Source organism: Bos grunniens, chromosome 9, assembly GCF_055505025.1.
Source record: "Bos grunniens cultivar Pamir isolate PY7600 chromosome 9, Bosgru_T2T1.0, whole genome shotgun sequence".
Classification (NCBI taxonomy): Eukaryota; Metazoa; Chordata; class Mammalia; order Artiodactyla; family Bovidae; genus Bos; species Bos grunniens.
Window position 1 is genome coordinate 10,063,246 of NC_141173.1, and position 19,500 is coordinate 10,082,745.

Here is a 19,500-nt window from a genome sequence, read left to right on the forward strand (position 1 = left end):
GCATAATGCATATAATTATAATATACCTTTGTGAAGTGCTTTTCAAACTTTAGTGAACATGAGAATTACCTGAAGTGTCTTTTTGTTTTTTTTTTTTATTAATTCAGATTCATGGATCCCTTCCCCAGAGATTCTAAACTGGTAATTCCAGGCTGGGGCTCAGAAAAAATATATTTTGAATACTTAATCTCACCCTTAGGAAATTCCTTTAAAATTGAAATTCAGATCACTCTCTGAAAATACCAATTTAAGGTGACAAATGCATTGATTATTGCACCTGAACCCATTGAATTATCAAATAAAATGCTAATCTTAGCCAACCTTTCAGATATTTTATATTACTTTGCTAGAGAGTCAAGGTAGACAGCCTTTAAAGGGCTGCTAATAAGAGTCACGATTTATTCATTCCCGGCACTACTGTTCTTATCTTCGTTGTTAAGAATTGTCCCATAGCTTTTAGACTTCACTGACCTTTAAAGGTCATGTGGACTTGGGATTGTTTTTTAACTTTGAGTTAATTTTTACAGTCTTTGAACTTCCATCTAATACTGTCTCATCTGAAAATGGAATCACAGTATTTATTATCTGTTTCTCTTTGGTTTCCAGGGAAGACGAGGAAAACCAGGGCCTCCAGGAAAACCAGGGCCTCCAGGACCACCTGTAAGTAGACAGCAGCATGTTTCATCAAAGCCTCTCTGTATGTCTGTGTGTTCATCTACAGGTCACTTTAATCCCCTGTAGATAATAATTTCCATCTCTCCACTGTTTAACATGGTCGTGTTCCCTATGCCTTTCACCATCACAAACAAGAGGTCAGGGAGGCTGGATGCTGGCTGTCCTGGCTCCCACCCACTTCATTCCTGGACATGAGTAAGTACACCGCCTGCACAGGTGACCCAAGCCAAGACCCAGGTTAGCGAATCCCGTGCTAGACCCACCTGAGCCCCATCTCCTCAGTGTCTTAACATCCAGCCTGGTGGTCAGTTAGGTGTCTGTGGAAGTTTGCCCACCTTTCTTGATACAGCTGTGTTGCCAGTAAAATTTTATAGAACGTTCTTGCTAAAGATAGCCATAAAGATCTCATAGCCAGTTATCTGATCTTGTTCTTTATCCCAAGCTTCTACAAGAAATACTCCATCTCTTGTGCTCCTGCTCACTCTCCAGCTCCCTAGAGTCTGGTTTGTGTCCAAGCTACTGCATTGCCCTGCATCCTCTATGGTCACCAGTGTGTCTGAGTCACAAGATTCCCTGGGCACTTTTAAGGCTTCACTTTATTTCACTGCTGAATGGGCTTCCCTGATGCCTCAGCAGATTAAGAATCCACCTACAATGCAGGAGACACAAGGGATGCAGGTTCGATCCCTGAGTTGGGAAGATCCCCTGGAGGATGAAATGGAAATCCATTCCAGTATTCTTGCCTGAAAATTCCCAAGGACAGAGGAGCCTGGCAGGCGACAGTCCCAAGAGTCGCAAAGAGTTGGACATAACTGAGCAACTAAACACACAACACAAAGCACACATAGGAATTGACACTGTTGACTGGTCATCCTTGAAACTCTCTATTCTCTTGGTTCATTGATGGCGGATATTTTTCTATCTTTGGATCCATCCTTTTGGTCTCCTTTCTTAAAGCTGTTCCCTCATCCCTTATTTCTGTGTTGTATGGTTTAAAGAATCCCAGTCTTCTCTTTCCACCCAGACATCCTCCTGAGTTCCAGACTCCTACACCCGACCACCTGCTCAGTATCTGTACTTGGAAGTCTCCTGCATGCTACAAACGTGGTCTGTCCAAAGCTAAACTCTAAAATGATCCTAGATATTTGCTGTCTCTCTCTATGTCCACATCCAAATAGTTCCTAAATCATGTGAATTCTATGTCCTAGTAGCTCTCATTCTTCATGCCACTGCCTTATTTAGGCCTCTGCCAACCTGTATCTGTTTCTGTAGCCTTCTCCCGGCTGGTCTCTTGGCCTCTACTTTCTACAAGTGGAGTCATATTTTAAATCATAACTCTGATTGTGTAGGTCTTTGGTTGAAAACTCTTTAATAATATCCCTTTCCTTCTAGATGGATTCCACACTTTCTACAGACCGTTCTAACCCTTTCAGAGTTTGCCCTTTGCCTTTCTTTGTCTATCCTTCTCTGTGCCCTTCCTACATTTGCAACTTATAGTGTCATCTTTCTTTGCGATCTCAAAAATGCCATGGGTTGTGAATGCTCTCCCTGAGGTCCAGGTGAGCTCCCCCACCTGTCAGGCTCTGCTCAGTCCCCAGATCTCCCATGTAGCCCTTTCAGGTGTTTTCAGCACATGAGGGTCATCTTCCATGATCCTATGAGCTTAAACCTCCTGCAGAGAGAGCACATTGTTTTGTAACTCAACTCTTATTTTTCTTATCTTTCTGGCCACTGCCTGTGAATTTATTTTGAACCTCTCAGTTCAGTTTAGTTGCTCAGTCATGTCCTACGCTTTGCAACCCCAGGAATCACAGCATGCCAGGCCTCCCTGTCCATCACCAATTCCCGGAGTTCACCCAAACTCATGTCCATCGAGTCAGTGATGCCATCCAGCCATCTCTTCCTCTGTCGTCCCCTTCTCCTCCTGCACCAAATCCTTCCCAGCATCAGAGTCTTTTCCAATAAGTCAACTCTTCGCATGAGGTAGCCAAAGTATTGGAGTTTCAGCTTTAGCATTAGTCCTTCCAATGAACACCCAGGACTGATCTCCTTTAGATTGGACTGCTTGGATCTCCTTGCAGTCCAAGGGACTCGCAAGAGTCTTCTCCAACACCACAGTTCAAAAGCATCAATTCTTCAGCACTCAGCTTTCTTGACAGTCGAACTCTCACATCCATACATGACCAATAGAAAAACCATAGCCTTGATTAGACCGACCTTTGTTGGCAAAGTAATGTCTCTGCTTTTGAATATGCTGTCTAGGTTGGTCATAACTTTCCTTCCAAGGAGCAAACACCTTTTAATTTCATGGCTGCAGTCACCATCTGCAGTGATTTTGGAGCCCAAAAAAATAAAGTCTGACACTGTTTCCACTGTTTCCCCATCCATTTCCCATGAAGTGATGGGACCAGATGCCATCATCTTCGTTTTCTGAATGTTGAGCTTTAAGGCAACTTTTTCACTCTCCTCTTTCACTTTCATCAAGAGGCTTTTGAGTTCCTCTTCACTTTCTGCCATAAGGGTGTCATCTGCATATCTGAGGTTATTGATATTTCTCCCCACAATCTTGATTCCAGCTTGTGCTTCTTCCAGCCCAGCGTTTCTCATGATGTACTCTGCATAGAAGTTAAATAAGCAGGGTGACAATATACAGCCTTGACGTACTCCTTTTCCTATTTGGAACCAGTCTGTTGTTCTATTTCCAGTTCTAACTGTTGCTTCCTGACCTGCATATAGGTTTCTCAAGAGGCAGATCAGATGGTCTGATATTCCCATCTCTTGAACAGTTTTCCACAGTGTATTGTGATCCATGCAGTCAAAGGCTTTGGCATAGTCAATAGAGTAGAAGTAGATGTTTTTCTGGAACTCTCTTCCTTTTTCGATGATCCAACGGATGTTGGCAATTTGATCTCTGGTTCCTCTGCCTTTTCTAAAACCAGCTTGAACATCTGGAAGTTCATGGTTCATGTATTGCTGAAGCCTGGCTTGGAGAATTTTGAGCACTACTTTACTAGCGTGTGAGATGAGTGCAATTGTGCGGTAGTTTGAGCATTCTTTGGCATTGCCTTTCTTTGGGATTGGAATGAAAACTGACTTTTTCCAGTCCTGTGGCCACTGCTGAGTTTTCCAAATTTGCTGGCATATTGAAGCATAATTGTGTAACACAGTTTCTGGCATGTAACATGTGACTATTAATTATTCAATGAATGAGTCAACAAATGAATGTACTTTGTAGATGAGAAAATGAAGATGGTGAATTGAGTGTCTTTTTAAAGACCAGAAGCACCTGTACCACCACTAGAGGGCTCTAGACTAGACCTCCCAGGAGTCACTTAGGGTGTGGTCACGTGCCAAAAATGAACAAGACTGCTGCTCTATCCTGGTTTCGTTTCATCCATTTAGCCATTCAAGTAAATTGTTCTCTTAGCAATGTACTGGTGTCAGTTGATATTGTTATGAAACAAGTGTGGTGGGGAAAGGGGGGAGACATTAAATTGGGCATCCTGGAACCCAGTCTTTAAAGGAATCAGCTTTGTTATTCCAAATTTTCTAGCAAAAGAGGACACATTGAAGGATTTTCTGTAATTGTCTCCTGCTATAAACAAGAAAAGCTGGTACAAGCTAATAGGCAAGATTAGACCATCACATAGTTTTCTAAATGTATGACACTGCTTTCAAGACAAGATAATTGTTGTCTCAAAGGAGGAATTTGAATGATGAAGGTCTTTATGACAAGCTTGCCAAATGTCTAGGACAGAAGAGGATTATACCAAATCCTGGAATGAGTTCTCAGCTATAGATCAAATGACTTTACTGGAGAATTTAGAAGATTAAGGAACATGCAGCCATATGAAAGTTTATAATATTCAATTCCACAGGTTTTATTTTATTGTCAGAGTGCTTGGGAGAGAGAGGTAGTTGTTTTATTTCAAGTGTTAGATTTAGAATATAAACTCAGCTATGGGTCTGATACAAAGTGTTCATTAAATCCTGAGTACATGGTATTTGAAAGAAAAATGGTTTACTATATTTTATAATATAAGAAAATATCAATTTGTTAAACTTCAAAATAAAGGAGAAGAATCTATGCCCCCCAAAAGGTTTTTATTCACAGTTAGCTTTTGTTTTAAAAGTATTAGACTGTACCATCAGCTCATTTTTGTTTAAGAATTGTGGTTCATGGAAATTCTTTGTCTTGTGTCTTGTTTTGTTTTAATTGGAGGATAATCGGTTTATAATGTTGTGTTGGTTTCTGCCATACAATTCACAACATGAATTTAATTCTAGGATAACTCCTCTAGTTGATTAAAATATCTTTTCTCTAATACAAGTATTCAAAACTCTATCTTGGGGTGCATTTTTTATCAGCTTTTGAATTTTTAAATAATTTAAATTATTTACATGGTTGGTTGAATTAATGTCATGCATGCCACCATACTGTAAAAATTCCCATGAAGCACCTGGTCATTCTTGCAGGAATTAGTTAAGAGCAGCATTGAAAATAGAGGTGAAATATCTGGCTCCGCATATTTTTCTATGCCATCTTCATGTTTAATTTTTCTATGCCATCTTCATGTTTAATTTTTCTAAACATAATGTACTTTAGCAAGAGAACTTTTATTTCCCAACTGGTTAGAAATGATCAGAGTTTTCCCAAATCAGTCCTTTCATGATCACATTAACTAATATTTTCAGGAAATGAGCTTATAAAAAATTAACCTGTCCCTAATTCACATTGTTTAATAGTTTCACAAACTATTAAACATTTATTTAAGGCCTACTCTGTGCCTAACACCCTGTTAAGAGCTGGATTTGCAAAAATGGATATGATACGGTCCTTGCCCTTCACGTATTTAGGTTTAGCTCACAGAAAATTGGACTAGAGGAAGAAAACTTAGAAACGATAATGCCAAGGTGGTTTCTTTCTGGAACTGACAACTGAGGCATAGAGGTTGAGCCTTACAAACATGGAGGAACTCCTGCTCATCACGACAACATGGGTGAACTTGGAGGATGTTATGCTGGGTGAAATAAGCCAGTCACCAAAACAAGGACCACCTTATTCCACTTTATGAGATTTCTGAAATGGTCAGACTTGTAGAAGCAGAGAATACAGTAGTGGCTGCCAGGGCTGAGGAGTGGGAGTACTGGGGAGTTGTTATTCACTGAGTATAAAGTTTCAGTTTTGTGAGATGCTTACTTACTTTCCAGAGATCCATTATACAGCATGGTGCCTATAGCTAGTGATATAGTAGTGTGCGTTTCAAAACTTGTTAAGAAGGCAGATTTCACATTAAGTGTTTTTACCACATACACATGCATGCCCACACACAAGGGCCACAGGAAACCCTGCGAGGTGCTGAATATATCAGTTACCTTGGTTGTGGGGATTGGATCACAGGTGTTTGCATCTGTCCAAATTCAACTCATTGTACACATTAAATGCGTGCAAGTCTTTGTATATCAATTATGCTCCCCAGATGGTGTCAGTGGTAAAGAATCCGCCTGCCAGTGCAGGAGATGCAAAAGATGCAGGTTCAATCCTTGGATTGGAGAGTTCCCCTGGAGTGGGAGGTGGCAACCACTCCAGTATCCTTGTCTGGAAAATTCCATAGACAGAGGAGCCTGGCAGGCTACAGTCCATTGGGGCACTAAGAGTCGGACACAACTGAACACCTGAGCACACACACAGCAGATATCTCTACAAAGCTGTTTCTATTAATATTAAAATTGTGGAGATTCGCCCAGTAAGGCAAGTAGAAGGGAAGAGGAGAGCGAGCTGGGTGCAGCTGACAGAGGGAAGTAGCCTTAACAGAAGCACAGGTGCTGAGCCCCAGGGAGCCGGGCAGCTGTGGTCCCAACACTGACTGGTCGGGTCCAGCCTGGGAAGTGTCTTGGCAGATCTGCTGTGAGTGCCACAAGTCCCCAGAAGCCAGGAGGAGTCTGTGGGAGCTCTGAGTGGAGAGTCACAGGCACAGGTTTCTTGATAGGTGACTCCAGTGGGAAAGTGGTTGGATTGTTGAGAGAGTGAGATCCTTTGCAGCTCTCAAAGGACTTACTGTTTAAAAGGCCAGCAGAGTATTTTTTATCTCTGTCAGTATGTCCCATACAGTCATTTGTATTGTATTACCACTTACATATAACTTCTTAAGGGGATGTTCCCAACCCAGGGATTGAACCCAGGTCTCCCGCATTGCAGGCAGATTCCTTACCAGCTGAGCCACAAGGGAAGCCCAAGAATACTGCAGTGGGTAGCCTATCTCTTCTCCGGGGGATCTTCCTGACCCAGGAATTGAACTGAGGTCTCCCACGTTGCAGGTGGATTCTTTACCAACTGAGCTATCAGGGAAGCCCTTGTGGCTCAGCTGCTAAAGAATCTGCCTGCAATGCGGGAGACCTGGGTTTGATCTCTGTGTTGGGAAGATCCCCTGGAGAAGGGAAAGGCTACCCACTCCAGTATTCTGGCCTGGAGAATTCCACGGACTGTATTCCATGGAGTCGCAAAGAGTCGGACACAACTGAGCGACTTTCACTTTCACATATAGCTTAAGAGATGTCCCCCTTTACCTGTGGGCACTTTTAGATCAAAATGTTTTTCATTTATTCGTCCTTTTTCCACGTTATACTGTATGTGGTTTGAGCCCCACTTCACAGCAGGAAGGAAGGTAACATGAAAAAGAAGGGAAGGTTCACAGAGCCAAGACCCTTCTGACTGAGACTGGGAGATGGCATCTGATTCACCCTGCTGGCTGCCATGAGATTCCTAAAGTGTGTGTTACAGGGTCTTACGACAGGGTGAAACAGAAAAACTAGTAACTCTCTCTCTTATTGAACAATAATCAAATAATATGCAGTGTCCCTCAAATGAGTGAATAGTGTAGTATACAATTTTAGCACATGTGTTTGAGCAATTAGCCTTCAGAAAAGTTAGGGGAAATTCTTTTATTGATTTATTCTGATCAGTGTGAATGTCTGAAAAGAACCAAGGAATAGGAGTTTTCAGGAGCCATGGACCCTTGGATAACAGCATACTTTGCTCAGTTTCTTCAAGAAAATGTCTTTCCCTCCAAGTCTTTAAGAGATGTTCCCTAAATCTTCCCTAAATCAGAGATAGGGTTGTCATTCAGGGGAGTGTCAAAGAAGATTTTAGAAAATTAAAGAAAGAAATCTTGAATGGCCTGAAGCATCTCATATAATTAAAACGTTTTAACCAACCATTCTATTTTTGATTCTTTGTTCTGAGGCCAAATTTGTGTTTTTTCACTTTCTTAAGAAACTTATCTTTTTACAAAAAATAATTTCCCACCACTTTGTGTGTGTGGAAGGACAACCTTTTTCAGCATAAGAAAGTACATTTCCTAGGGGAAAAAAATCTAATAAAGGAATATTTACTAAAAGTAGATTTTTTGAACTAATGTTATTAGATTTTCTTTCATCAAAAAAAGATTGTTTCATCAAAGTCATGTGTATTACTCCAAGTTAGCTTTCCATACTTAATAGCAATTTTTTTTCTCTTTGAGGAAGCTTTAGTTGAAGTTTACATGCATGTAATCTGCATATAATAAAATTATTCTCAATTGGAATGCTGGTAATTGAGGAGCAAGTGACTCAATCTTAGAGTTGGCAATAACCCTTTATGATGAACATACCTTTTATAAAATGTTGGTCCAGTTTCCTGATAGTAAGCAGAGCTGATCTATACAAAGGAAAGCTCCCAAATTCCAAGTGACTTCTCTCGTCTTAGTTTGAATGAATATTCTTCATTGGAGGGAAACCAGTATGCCGCGATATCTTCAGTTGGGGTGTGTGTGTGTGTGTGTGTGTGTTAGTTGCTTATCGTGTTTGACTCTTTCCAACCCCATAGACTGTAGCCCACCAGGCCCCTCCGTCCATGGGATTCTCCAGGAAAGAACACTGGAGTGGGTTGCCATTTCCTTCTCCACTGATTGAAAGCAGGTTTTCAGAGAGGACGCACGAGACCCTTAAGCATCTGCCTGGGGAAGGAAGAGCAGAAACCGGAGGAAACAGTACTAAAGACAGAGCAAGATGAGTCGGGACAGACAGTCAGAGCACTAGCTCTGTGTTCGGTACTCCATTGCCAGTGCCTTATCCTCGGAACTCTTGTGAGAGCGTAAGCGATGCTCATTTTACAGTGGGGTAAAGGAGGCTCAGAGGCATCCAGTAACCTGACTGGGACAGCTCAAGTGTAAGTGCTGGTTTAGTCACTAAGTCATATCCAACTCTTTTGCGACCCCAGCCTGTAACCCACCTAGCATGTCTGTCCATGGGATCTCCCAGGCAAAAATACTGGGGTGGGCTGCCATTTCCTTCTCCAGGAGATCTTCCCCAAGTATAAGTAGGTGTTGAAACCCAGGAATGGATCCCTAAACCTCCCTTTATTCTGCTAGATCCCAAGTGTGAAAGACAAGATTCTGCACTGCAGCTGGACTAGGGTCAGCCTTACTTAAGCAAACCCAGAACAGGACTTGATGTTCCCACGTGAAAGCCCAGCACTGCGGTGCCTTGGGATCAAGTAGATGTTCCGGGACATTTCATCGGACGTTTCCAGGTCTCCGCTTCCTTTTCCCTAAACTTGAAATGATAGCACTTTCTTCATCTGCCTCCATGTATGTGAAAGAACTTTTTGGAAATGTAAATCTCTAAGTATACCCTAAATACACTCATATTATTTTGAACTTTTCTGTTCAAAATCCAGTTAACCCAAACTGAAATGTCTGTCAGTGAATTGCTCAAGTGCAAGACTGCACGCTCTGTAAATGAGTATGTAATAGCCTGTCTGGGTGTATAAACCTGCTCCTGAAGACACACACAAGTTACTCCCATCAGGCGATGCTATCAGCACATCGACAGGGATGTCTTCTTCTCCCCTGGTTTATTTTGTGGGACTGACGTCCTCATGGACTTGCTCATCTCTGGTGAGCTGCTGAATTTTATTATATGTCATGTTCTCTAAGTCCTGGCCATCTTCACTTACTCTCCCAAAAAAAAAAAAAAAAAAAACAATTCTTTGTCTTTCAAGCCTTCCAGTCGTCTGAGCGGCATAAAGAATGGAAAATAGTGGCTTTGTGTTAGGATGATGCTTGGAGAGTCTCAGGATGTAAAATGCCTTAGTTTATTTCCAAGTACCCTGGGTTTTTGTTCCTTCAGAAGCAAGAGCAGAGGAGCTGGCAGTGAGGCGGAGCAGAGCATTTAACTAATGAGCCATTAAAAGCCGTACATTTGAGCCCACCCTTCTGACATTTGCCTCACTTCTCATTCATCATCACTGTAAACATGTTTGTTAAAAACTGCAATAATTTGAAAATGTGTTATTATTCCTCTCGGTTGCAGGCAGAGCTCTTGATTTCTTTTCTTTTTTTTTTTTTTCTGGTATTGTCTTTGTGCATTGTTTCATTGTTGTGGTAAGAGAATTGAGCAGTGGGCTCACATGTGTCACATTTCAGCACAGCGATTTATTTGAAAAGAGAAATTCACGTAATTTGTAACATGGGGCAGCAGCTCCCTCTACTGTTTCCACTGGAAGAGTTCTAGGAAAAGAATGTTGAGCCAATGTCTGCAAACTGTTCAGTGTATGAGGCTTAATTATAAAGCTGCATGATTTTCAAACTTTATTTTCAGGGTTTTGTTACATCTTATGCTTATCCTATATTTTAAATACAAATACCAGTTCATCAGGGCTTCCCAGGTAGTGCTACTGGTAAAGAACCTGCCTGCCAATGCTGGAGACATAAGAGACCTAGGTTCAATCCCTGGGTTAGGAAGATCCCCTGGAGGAGGGCATGGCAACCCACTCCAGTATTCTTGCCTGGAGAATCCCCATGGACAGAGGAGCCTGGCGCACCACAGTTCATAGGGTCGAAAAGAGTTGGATATGGCTGAAGTCACTGAGCACGCATGCACCAGTTCATCAACAGTCATTTTCAATGTCAACTTGATGCCCTCTTGAAGTGAAAGCCCCTAGCTCATGGATCTCTAAAATGCTGACCTATTTTAGCATGCTTATAAAACTCCAGCATGAGTTTTGTGGGAGCTGACTCCAGTGGAATTTATGCTTTTTTACTAAAGCAACTGTATGATTTAAAACATACACAACCATGTTGTTTTTATTTTCATTTTAACTTCAGTGTAGAATTTCTTTCACCTTTAGGATATGAGTCCTAGCTCAGTCCTGAAGGTTAATGGTCACACAGCACTTGTTCAGTCGCTCAGTCGTGTCTGACTCTTTGCTACCATGGACTGCAGCATTCCAGGCCTCCCTGTCCTTCACTATCTCCCGCAGTTCACCCAAACTCATGTCCATTTAGTTGGTGCTGCCAGCCAACCACCTCATCCTCTGTCGTCCCCTTCTGCTCCTGCCTTCAGTCTTTCCCAGCATCAGGGTCTTTTCCAGTGAGTCAGCTCTTCGCATCATGTGGCCACAGGATTGGAGCTTCAGATTCAGCATCAGTGCTTGTAATGAATATTCAGGATTGATTTCCTTTAGGATTGACTGGTTTGATATCCTTGCAGTCCAAGGAACTCTCAAGAGTATTGCCTAACACCACAGTTTGAAAACATCTATTCTTCGGCACTCAGCCTTCTTTATGGTCCAACTCTCACATCCATATATGACTACTGGAAAAACCATAGCTTTAACCTTTGTTGACAATGTAATGTCTCTGTTTAATATGCTGTCTAGGTTTGTCATAGCTTTTCTTCCAAGGAGCAAGTGTTTAATTTCATGACTGCAGTCACCACCTCCTATACAATTTTCAAACCTCTGTCCAAGGTTATTCAGGCACTCTATCAGATCTAATCTTTTGAACATGCTTAAAGGAGTAAATTTAGGGTGTGAAATTGAATTCATTTATCCAACAAATATTTATTGATCATCTACCAATGTGTTAATCACTATTACAAACCTTGAGGACACACTGTTTTGAAAACAAAAATGTAGCAACAAACAAACCCAAGGCCTCTACCTTTTTAGTAACTTACCCTCTAGCACGTGGGTGGGATGGGGGATGATTAAGAGACAATTCCATGGGTAGACAAAACAATGTCAGCTTAATATGCAGTGCTGCGGGAAATAAAAAGGATAATGTGCAAGTGGTTTGGAAGGAAGAGGCGTTGCTCTAGTTAAGGTGGTCCAGGTGGCATCTCTGAGCATCTAGGTGACCTTACTTGAGAAGGAACCAGCCATCTGAGGCCCAGATCAAGAACCTTCCCACTGGGAAGACCTGGATGTGCAGAAGGCCTGAGGTGGCAAAGAGGCTGCCGGCTGCCATAAGCAGAAAGGAGCCGGGAGAAGAGCAGCGTCAGAGGGTGCTTTGGAGTTGCGTGGCTTGGCCTTATGAGGGGGGCGCTGAGGGGTGGGCAATCAGTTGATAAGGAAGATAATCAACCAGTCACATCTCCCTCTTCTAGGTCTTTGTATGTGGTTTTATCTTAGGGGATTAGATTTTTATTTTGATGTGATGAAATTGTCCCTACTGATAACACAAAAGGCATCATCATTGTAGCACATCATTCCCAGTCTTTGCACAGACAAGAAATAGATTTGTTTGCTGAGAAAACAAGGAAACAGACAAAGCTTTGAGAGTAGCCCACTTCATTTCTGCCCTGCCTAAATCCAGGGTACACCATGTTTTTCCTTCAAGATGGAGACTCTCACCACAGATAAGTCATTCTTCCCTCTTCCCCACACCTAGACCTAAGGCTTCCTACCTGTCCGGATGCAGGTTCAGTGCGATGAGCACTATAACTATGAAAGTACATGCTCTGTAAACACCATGAAACCAGTACCTTCCTGCATCTATGCCCTGTTATTTATCAATCTCCCTACCTTATCTGTCTTCATGTCCAACCTTATTTCCTTACATGGAGGACTCAAGGTGCAAAGTTAATGTTTCAGCCAATAGCAAGGTCCCCTCTGTAAGAAGTCAGTACCCCAAACATACTTTGCACCGCTGAATGAAGTAGATGACAAGAGTGTCCAATTAAAACATTTTGCTTCTTATTAAAACACTCTGTGTGTGACTATGGGCATTTTGAGATCCACCATGTCTCAACAGGAATCCAGTTCATGATCTTAACATTCATCTCCAAACCTTGAACTAACCAGGGTTTTCCATTTTTCAGTTTTCCTTTCAGCAAAGACCCTTAGTCTCTCTGGCCTATTAAACAACTAAAGGCCATGTACTGTAATGATAGTATCTTCAGAGGAAATGAACCTAACCGTTTATCTATGTCATTGGGAATAGTAATTTTATTCTTAATAAAAAATAAGATGACTTCCTCGGATTTAAAAATAAAGACCTATAAAATGAAGACATGGTCATTTAATCATTTTTATTGCCACTTGTCCCCAGCAGGGTCATGGTCCCAGACAAGACAGCTGTTGCCAACATTGCTAAAATTCCGCTGTCACCTTGTACAGCCACAGAATCCATAGACATGCATGTGAGGCAGCTGGGGTCTCAGGTTGAGAATGTGAAAATTAGCATGTGGGTTCTGTACCCTAATTACTTCTCTCTTTTTCTCCCCATGAACAGCAGTAGTGAGACATTATTAGCCATTTTTGACTGCCTGAGTTTTTTGGTTTTTTTTTTTTTACTAATTATAAATACACTCAGGAAGAAAAGGATTTTATGTTCTTATAGCCACTGACTCCTTTTTTTCATTCCAGGTCATGTTGTTGAAACCAACTATTAAGACTTCTGAGTGACATGCATTGTGTATAGCAATGATGGGACAGAATGATTAAAATCCTTGCTATATGGTTACCAAACTTGTTATTAGTTGGCTCAGTGCATGGATTAAATACTGTTTCTTTGCAGTAGGTAAACAGTACTGCTACTGCTAAGTCACTTCAGTTGTGTCTGACTCTGTGTGACCCCAGAGACGGCAGCCCACCAGGCTCCCCCATCCCTTGGACTCTCCAGGCAAGAACACTGGAGTGGGTTGCCATTTCCTTCTCAAATGCCTGAAAGTGAAAAGTGAAAGGGAAGTCATTCAGTCATGTCCGACTCTTAGCGACCCCATGGACTGCAGCCTACCAGGCTCCTCCGCCCATGGGATTTTCCAGGCAAGAGTACTGGAGTGGGGTGCCATTGCCTTCTCCGAGGTAAAAAGTAAGGATTTAATAAATCTGATTGGCCTTTGAGAAATATTCAGAAAGGGAGGCTTGTTTCCTAAATATCTTATAATTTGTGTTTGATGATATGGTTTCCAAAAGTATCTCCATATAGTATTTAATTTCACTGCTGTATAATTCTATACAGGCAAGAAAAGATTACCTCCATTTTAACAATAAGGAAAGTCTGTACTTTGGGAAGTAAGGGGCTTAGCTAAATCCATTTAGTTGGTTTTCTCTGCACAGCAACTACAACCTGCTAGGAAATTATTTCCATCAAAAGAGAGAAAAAAAGAAGTTACATGAGTAGAGAAGCAGCAAGTTTTCAGCATTCCCCGGGGGACCTGAAACATGGGAAGAAGTTCTGCAGAAAAGAAGACTCGAAGGGCCTTCGTTTATATCTGTAGTTGCATTAAAAAGTAAAAAGGTCTAAAGCAAATATGGCAGGTGGTGTGAGTCAACAACATTGGATTGTGGATTCACGGGATTTATCATATTATACTCTGTACATGTTAGCATGCTTGAAATATTCCAGATTTCTTTGACAAAACAGGAAATGTATCCAGTGGGACAGAGTGAGGTTAGTACCACTAATTTCCTCTTCAGTGGCCTAGAGTGTCAGCATCTTCTCTTTTGCCTGAAATCCCTTGTAGAATGGGGCCAAGTGTTTCAAAAATGAAATCTTTAAGTATTTGTTTCTAGATTCATGTATTGTATGTAACCATGCAGATCAATTGAGCCAAGAAATGTCATTTGCAGATTTAGCATCGGTACAACCTACAGATCAGAAAGAAACCGTGATGTCACACATTTGAGCTGAAAGTGGAAGCTACAATCACCCCCAAAATAAAACCTCACTTTGCTTTGTCCAGGATGTCCACAACCATTTGAGTTTGGCACACACCCTTGGTCTCCAGCAGCTCGGTAGTACCCAAGCCAGTGTCATCTGCCTGGCTATGGTTAGGTCTCAGCAGTCTGCCTTGGAAATCACAGTTTGCTATGCATAGGAAGCATTGTCATCCCAGCAACACTTTTTTTTAAAAAAGTTTTATTTTGTTTCGGAATACAGCTGATTAACAGTGTTGTGTTAGTTTCAAGTGGACAGCAAAATGATTCAGTTATGCGTATACATGTATCTGTTCTTTTTTTCCTATTCTTTTTCAAATTCTTTTCCCATTTAGGTTTTTGCATAACATTGAGCACAGACTTAGGGAACGAATTTAGGGTTATGGGGAGAAGAGTTGGGGGAGGGATAGTTAGGGAGTTTGGGATTGATGTGCACTAGCTCCAGTACTCTTGCCTAGAAAATCCCATGGACAGAGGAGCCTGGTGAGCTGCAGTCCATGGGGTCACTGAGGGTCGGACACGACTGAGCGACTTCCCTTTCACTTTTCACTTTCAGGCACTGAAGAAGGAAATGTCAACCCACTCCAGTGTTCTTGCCTGGAGAATCCCAGGGGGATTCTGGGGGAGCCTGGTGGGCTGCCGTGTATGGGGTTGCACAGAGTCGGACACGACTGAAGTGACTTAGCGGCAGCAGCAGCAGCCTTTTTAAAGAGAGTGAATATTACCAGTTATAGCAAATGGAAACCCAAAGCTTTGATAGGTGCAGGCTGTAGAAGCCAAGCCCTCCTTGGAGTTGAGAGGCACACTGAGAGGCTCCTGAGGTCAGAGCAGGGAGTGGTAGAGGTGCCGCTGTCCCCCACGTATGGCTTCTGCTGATGGTAAACGCTGGGGGACGCATCACTGGATACAGATCATTTGTCCCACGACGTCCGTCCTTCCTAGTTCTCCTGCCCCTGTGGCTTTCATCACCTTGTTCGGGGTCAGTGATGTTGCTTCTGTGAGGAGGCAAGCCACTCTCCAGACCCCTGCTGCTCCTTAGATTACAGGAAGCTAACAAATAATATTTTTGCTTTTACAGAACACACTGAAGAGAGATGAGTAAGACACATTTTATGGATGGATAAGCAAAATCACAGCATTAGGGAAGGAATCTTTTTTTTTTTTTCTAACTATCACGGCATAGAAATCAGCCAACAATTTCCCAACAATGCACTCTATCAGGAATGCAGTGGGCTTTCTACCAGTTAGATGAATTTGTTTCATGGTATCAGGGAAAATAAACTCCTTTAAAAATGATCTTTTTTTTCTCCCTTGGAAAGTAAAGTGTTAAAACCTCCCGTGCTTCCCAGCATAATTTAGAAAATCTGCTTTTATGAAATGGGTTAATTACACCCATTGAATGCATTCACTGTCACAGCCTCATCCTCCCACTCCTGTTCCAGAATGACAAGTAAAACCAGGGACTGTGCAATTTTGGAAAACAATCAGGTCACATATTGAGTATTTTGCTTATTCATACAACCATAAACTGCCTCTGCTTGAGTTCCCTCAATTACACAGCTCAGTGTGCAGGCCAGAAGAGACGAGCCCAGCTCAAGTGAGCACTCCTGGAATACACAGAGGGATGAGTTTGAAAAATGTCCAAAGCGGCAGATGTGAAAAATTCTCATTCAAGATCCAGAAGCTGCCTTTACTGCAATCCCTCACCTGTTAATCCTGCTGCTTCTGAACTTCTGAACCAGGGCTGCTGGCAATAACTTAGATAGACACTTAGGAGCTGTTGATCTTTCTAAGTATAATGCAGGTATATGCTGTTTGAGCAGGGGGTGGTGGGGTGGGGTGGGACGGCAGGGATGTGGCTGAGACAAGAGAAGATCACTGCTTCTCAACATTCCACAGGTTCACCCAGAATAAGCATTGGCTGCTGGCTTCTAACAAAGCTGCTCTCACCTTCTTGTAGGGGGAGCCCCCAGAAGACGCCCTTGACAAATGCTTGAACCAGTGTGTTGCCGCATCACTTGAATCCTTTCCATTCCCACATGCTGATACACAAATCTCTCTTCCACAGAAACACAATAGCACGATTGTAGTCTTACTTGAAGGGTATTTCATCTTCTTACTAAATGTGACTTCTTTCCCATGACTGTTCTCTACTGCAATTTCATGCTCATAGGAACGGTCAGCCAATCAAAATGGTCCCTCAGCAGTCTTCTCTCTTGATTAGGTAGTCTTTTCCCACCAACTCTGAGCGTTTTCGGGTTTTTCTTCCACCATCTCATACATGCCAAGATTCCACTCTGCGTTTGGTGTCATTCGATGTTTAAGAGATACTTAAGATGCTGACCAAGATTGCCAGCGTCTTTCCTTTTTCTTCTCAGAAATCTGCCTCTCCTTATCTAAGCTCTCCTCGATTTTAACATTCCTTGTATCTGCCTGTGGTTTCTCTCTCTTATCCCTCCCTGCCTCCCATTCTGCTCACTTTCCTCTCCATCTCTTCTTGTCATTCACATCTTTGAAAATGTGCATCTGCACCACGCCCCACAGCTCCCTGTGCTTGGTGCTTGTAGAGTCTGTCTCTCATGAACAGATCTGTGATCTCTTAGGCTTGAATGCCCTACTTGATATTTTTAACCAGCTTTAAGGAGATTGTTTTTTGTTTTTTTTTTTCCCTGTCATCCCTCCTCTCACTGTGAGACCAATAGAGGAGTTAAAATATCAAAACCGACCCCCATAGGGTCAGGCCAACTTCGGTCGAAATCTAGCTCTTGTTTATTAGTTGTATGACCTTGGGTAAGCTAGTTAACTTTTTTATTATAAGAAAAATAAGGTTAATCTCTACATCATTGGATTGTTGTGAGAGTAAAATGCCATAGCATATATACCTGCCGCACGGTTATTACTTTCTGAGGATATCTATTGTTATTTATGACAATTATTGTCATTATCCCATTGTCATTTTCTGCCATCTGCTCATTATTATTTACTTTCTTTCCCAGATTTAATCCAGGACCTCCCAGTTCTAAAGCAAAAGTGTTGATGCTTTGCCAGGTTCTTAGATTATAGTTCTCATGTAGATTTTCTTCTGAGTCCCACCTCTGACAGTCCAAGTTTGTATTAAGACTTAACTCCATTTCTCAGAACCTCATGCCAGAAGGTGAGCCCCAAGGCTGGGGGCTGAGAAGCCGCAGTCTTCAGGATCTGCACCCCTTTCTGTGCCCTCTCCTCCCGTGCACCGTACCCACCGTCCCACTGCCCCACCGTCTCCACCGTCCCACGTCCCCACCGCCCCACCACCCCACCATCCCCACTGTCCCCACCATCCCACCGTCCCCACCACCCCACCGTCCCACCTTCTCCACCGTCCCACCATCCACCGTCCCACTGTCCCACCGCCCCCACCTTCCCACCACCCAACCATCCCCACCGCCCCACCATCCCCACCGCCCCACCGTCCCCACCGTCCCCACCGCCCCACCGTCCCCACCATCCCACCGTCCCCACTGTCCCACTGCCCCACCGCCCACTGTCTCCACCGTCCCCACCGCCCCACCGTCCCACCGTCTCCACCGTCCCACTGTCCACCTTCCCACCGTCCCACCGTCCCCACTGTCCCACCGTCGCCACCGCCCCACCGCCCCACCGTCTCCACCGTCCCACCATCCCCACCGTCGCCACCGCCCCACCGTCTCCACCATCTCCACCGTCCCCAAGTCCCAGCATACCCACTGTCCCCACCATCTCCATGTCTCCACCGTCCCCACCGTCCCACCTCTGCATACCAGCCCTTTACTCCTCCTTTTCTGTCCCAGCCAGCTTGCTCTCAGGAAGTACTCCCTGAGTGTCCATAAGAACATACTCAACAACAATAGGAGAACAACTCTTAGACTTGGTTCTACCACTTGTTTGTTGTGTGATTTGGGGGTAAAACTTTGGTTTTTCATGTCAGATGGAAAATATCCATCTCACTTAGTTTTTATGAGAATCAAATAAGGTGACATGTTTTGCAGTCACATGACCCTACCATCTAAGAAAATGTAAGTGAAAACTTATTTAGACTCATCATGAGCTGTGTGAATATGAAATATCTCCTAAGAACATTCATATTTGAGTCCATGAAGAAACTCAACACTGAATAAACCAATCTTTCCTTATGGAGTTTTAGGCATAAACCAGAAGTTGGGTGAGACATTTTCAGAATTAAGAGCCCCTTCCCAGGAACCTTAAATATCACCAAATATGTACTATCTCACCCACATTCCCATTTTAATCCTATGAAGGAGAACTTGAGGTCTCTGTGTTAAAATAGAACTATAGTATAAACACTTAATGAATCCCCTCCTTGCTTCAGAAATCATACTTTGCAGTTTGGTGGAGAAAGCGGCATGGGGGTTGGAGTGTTGTTATCTTTTTAGCCACTACAAATCTGTTGCAGAAACATTCTCAGAAAAATAATCTACTCTAAAATTACTACTGTTTAACTTAATTAAATTCCAAGAGAATGAAAAAACTCATTTAGAGCAAATACTTAGGTAAATAAAAGGATCTGTGTTTAAAAGAAAAAGAAATTGATTTCCCAAAGATTTTCTAAAGAGTATTATTGATTTTTCTCTCAGAGTTAGGAGACAACTTTCCATGTTGTAATTCTGGTCAAAAATCCATCCATGGGCTCTTTTCTGCTTAAGTGGAGCTTGCTGAAACTTTGTTTTCAATAATTTAGCCGTATTTTTACATTAATCTGATTCTGTTGGCCTTGTCTTCTGCGAGTTTGAAAGCAGCAAGACCACCGCTCAGTTTGCTACCATTTCTAATTGAAATGAAAACCAACAAGTGGCTATACCTTCAAA

General features: G+C 42.6%; 1 protein-coding gene across 2 annotated transcripts in view; it reads left to right on the forward strand.

The window, feature by feature from the left end:
• The window catches only part of COL19A1 (collagen type XIX alpha 1 chain), a 440,957-nt gene that overhangs the window by 307,974 nt on the left and 113,483 nt on the right, over window positions 1-19,500 (forward strand). For both annotated transcript variants that reach the window (XM_086316743.1, XM_086316744.1), the window contains one exon: window positions 607-660. In XM_086316743.1, the coding sequence (XP_086172869.1) occupies window positions 607-660 (54 nt within the window). The remainder of the gene's footprint in view (window positions 1-606; window positions 661-19,500) is intronic.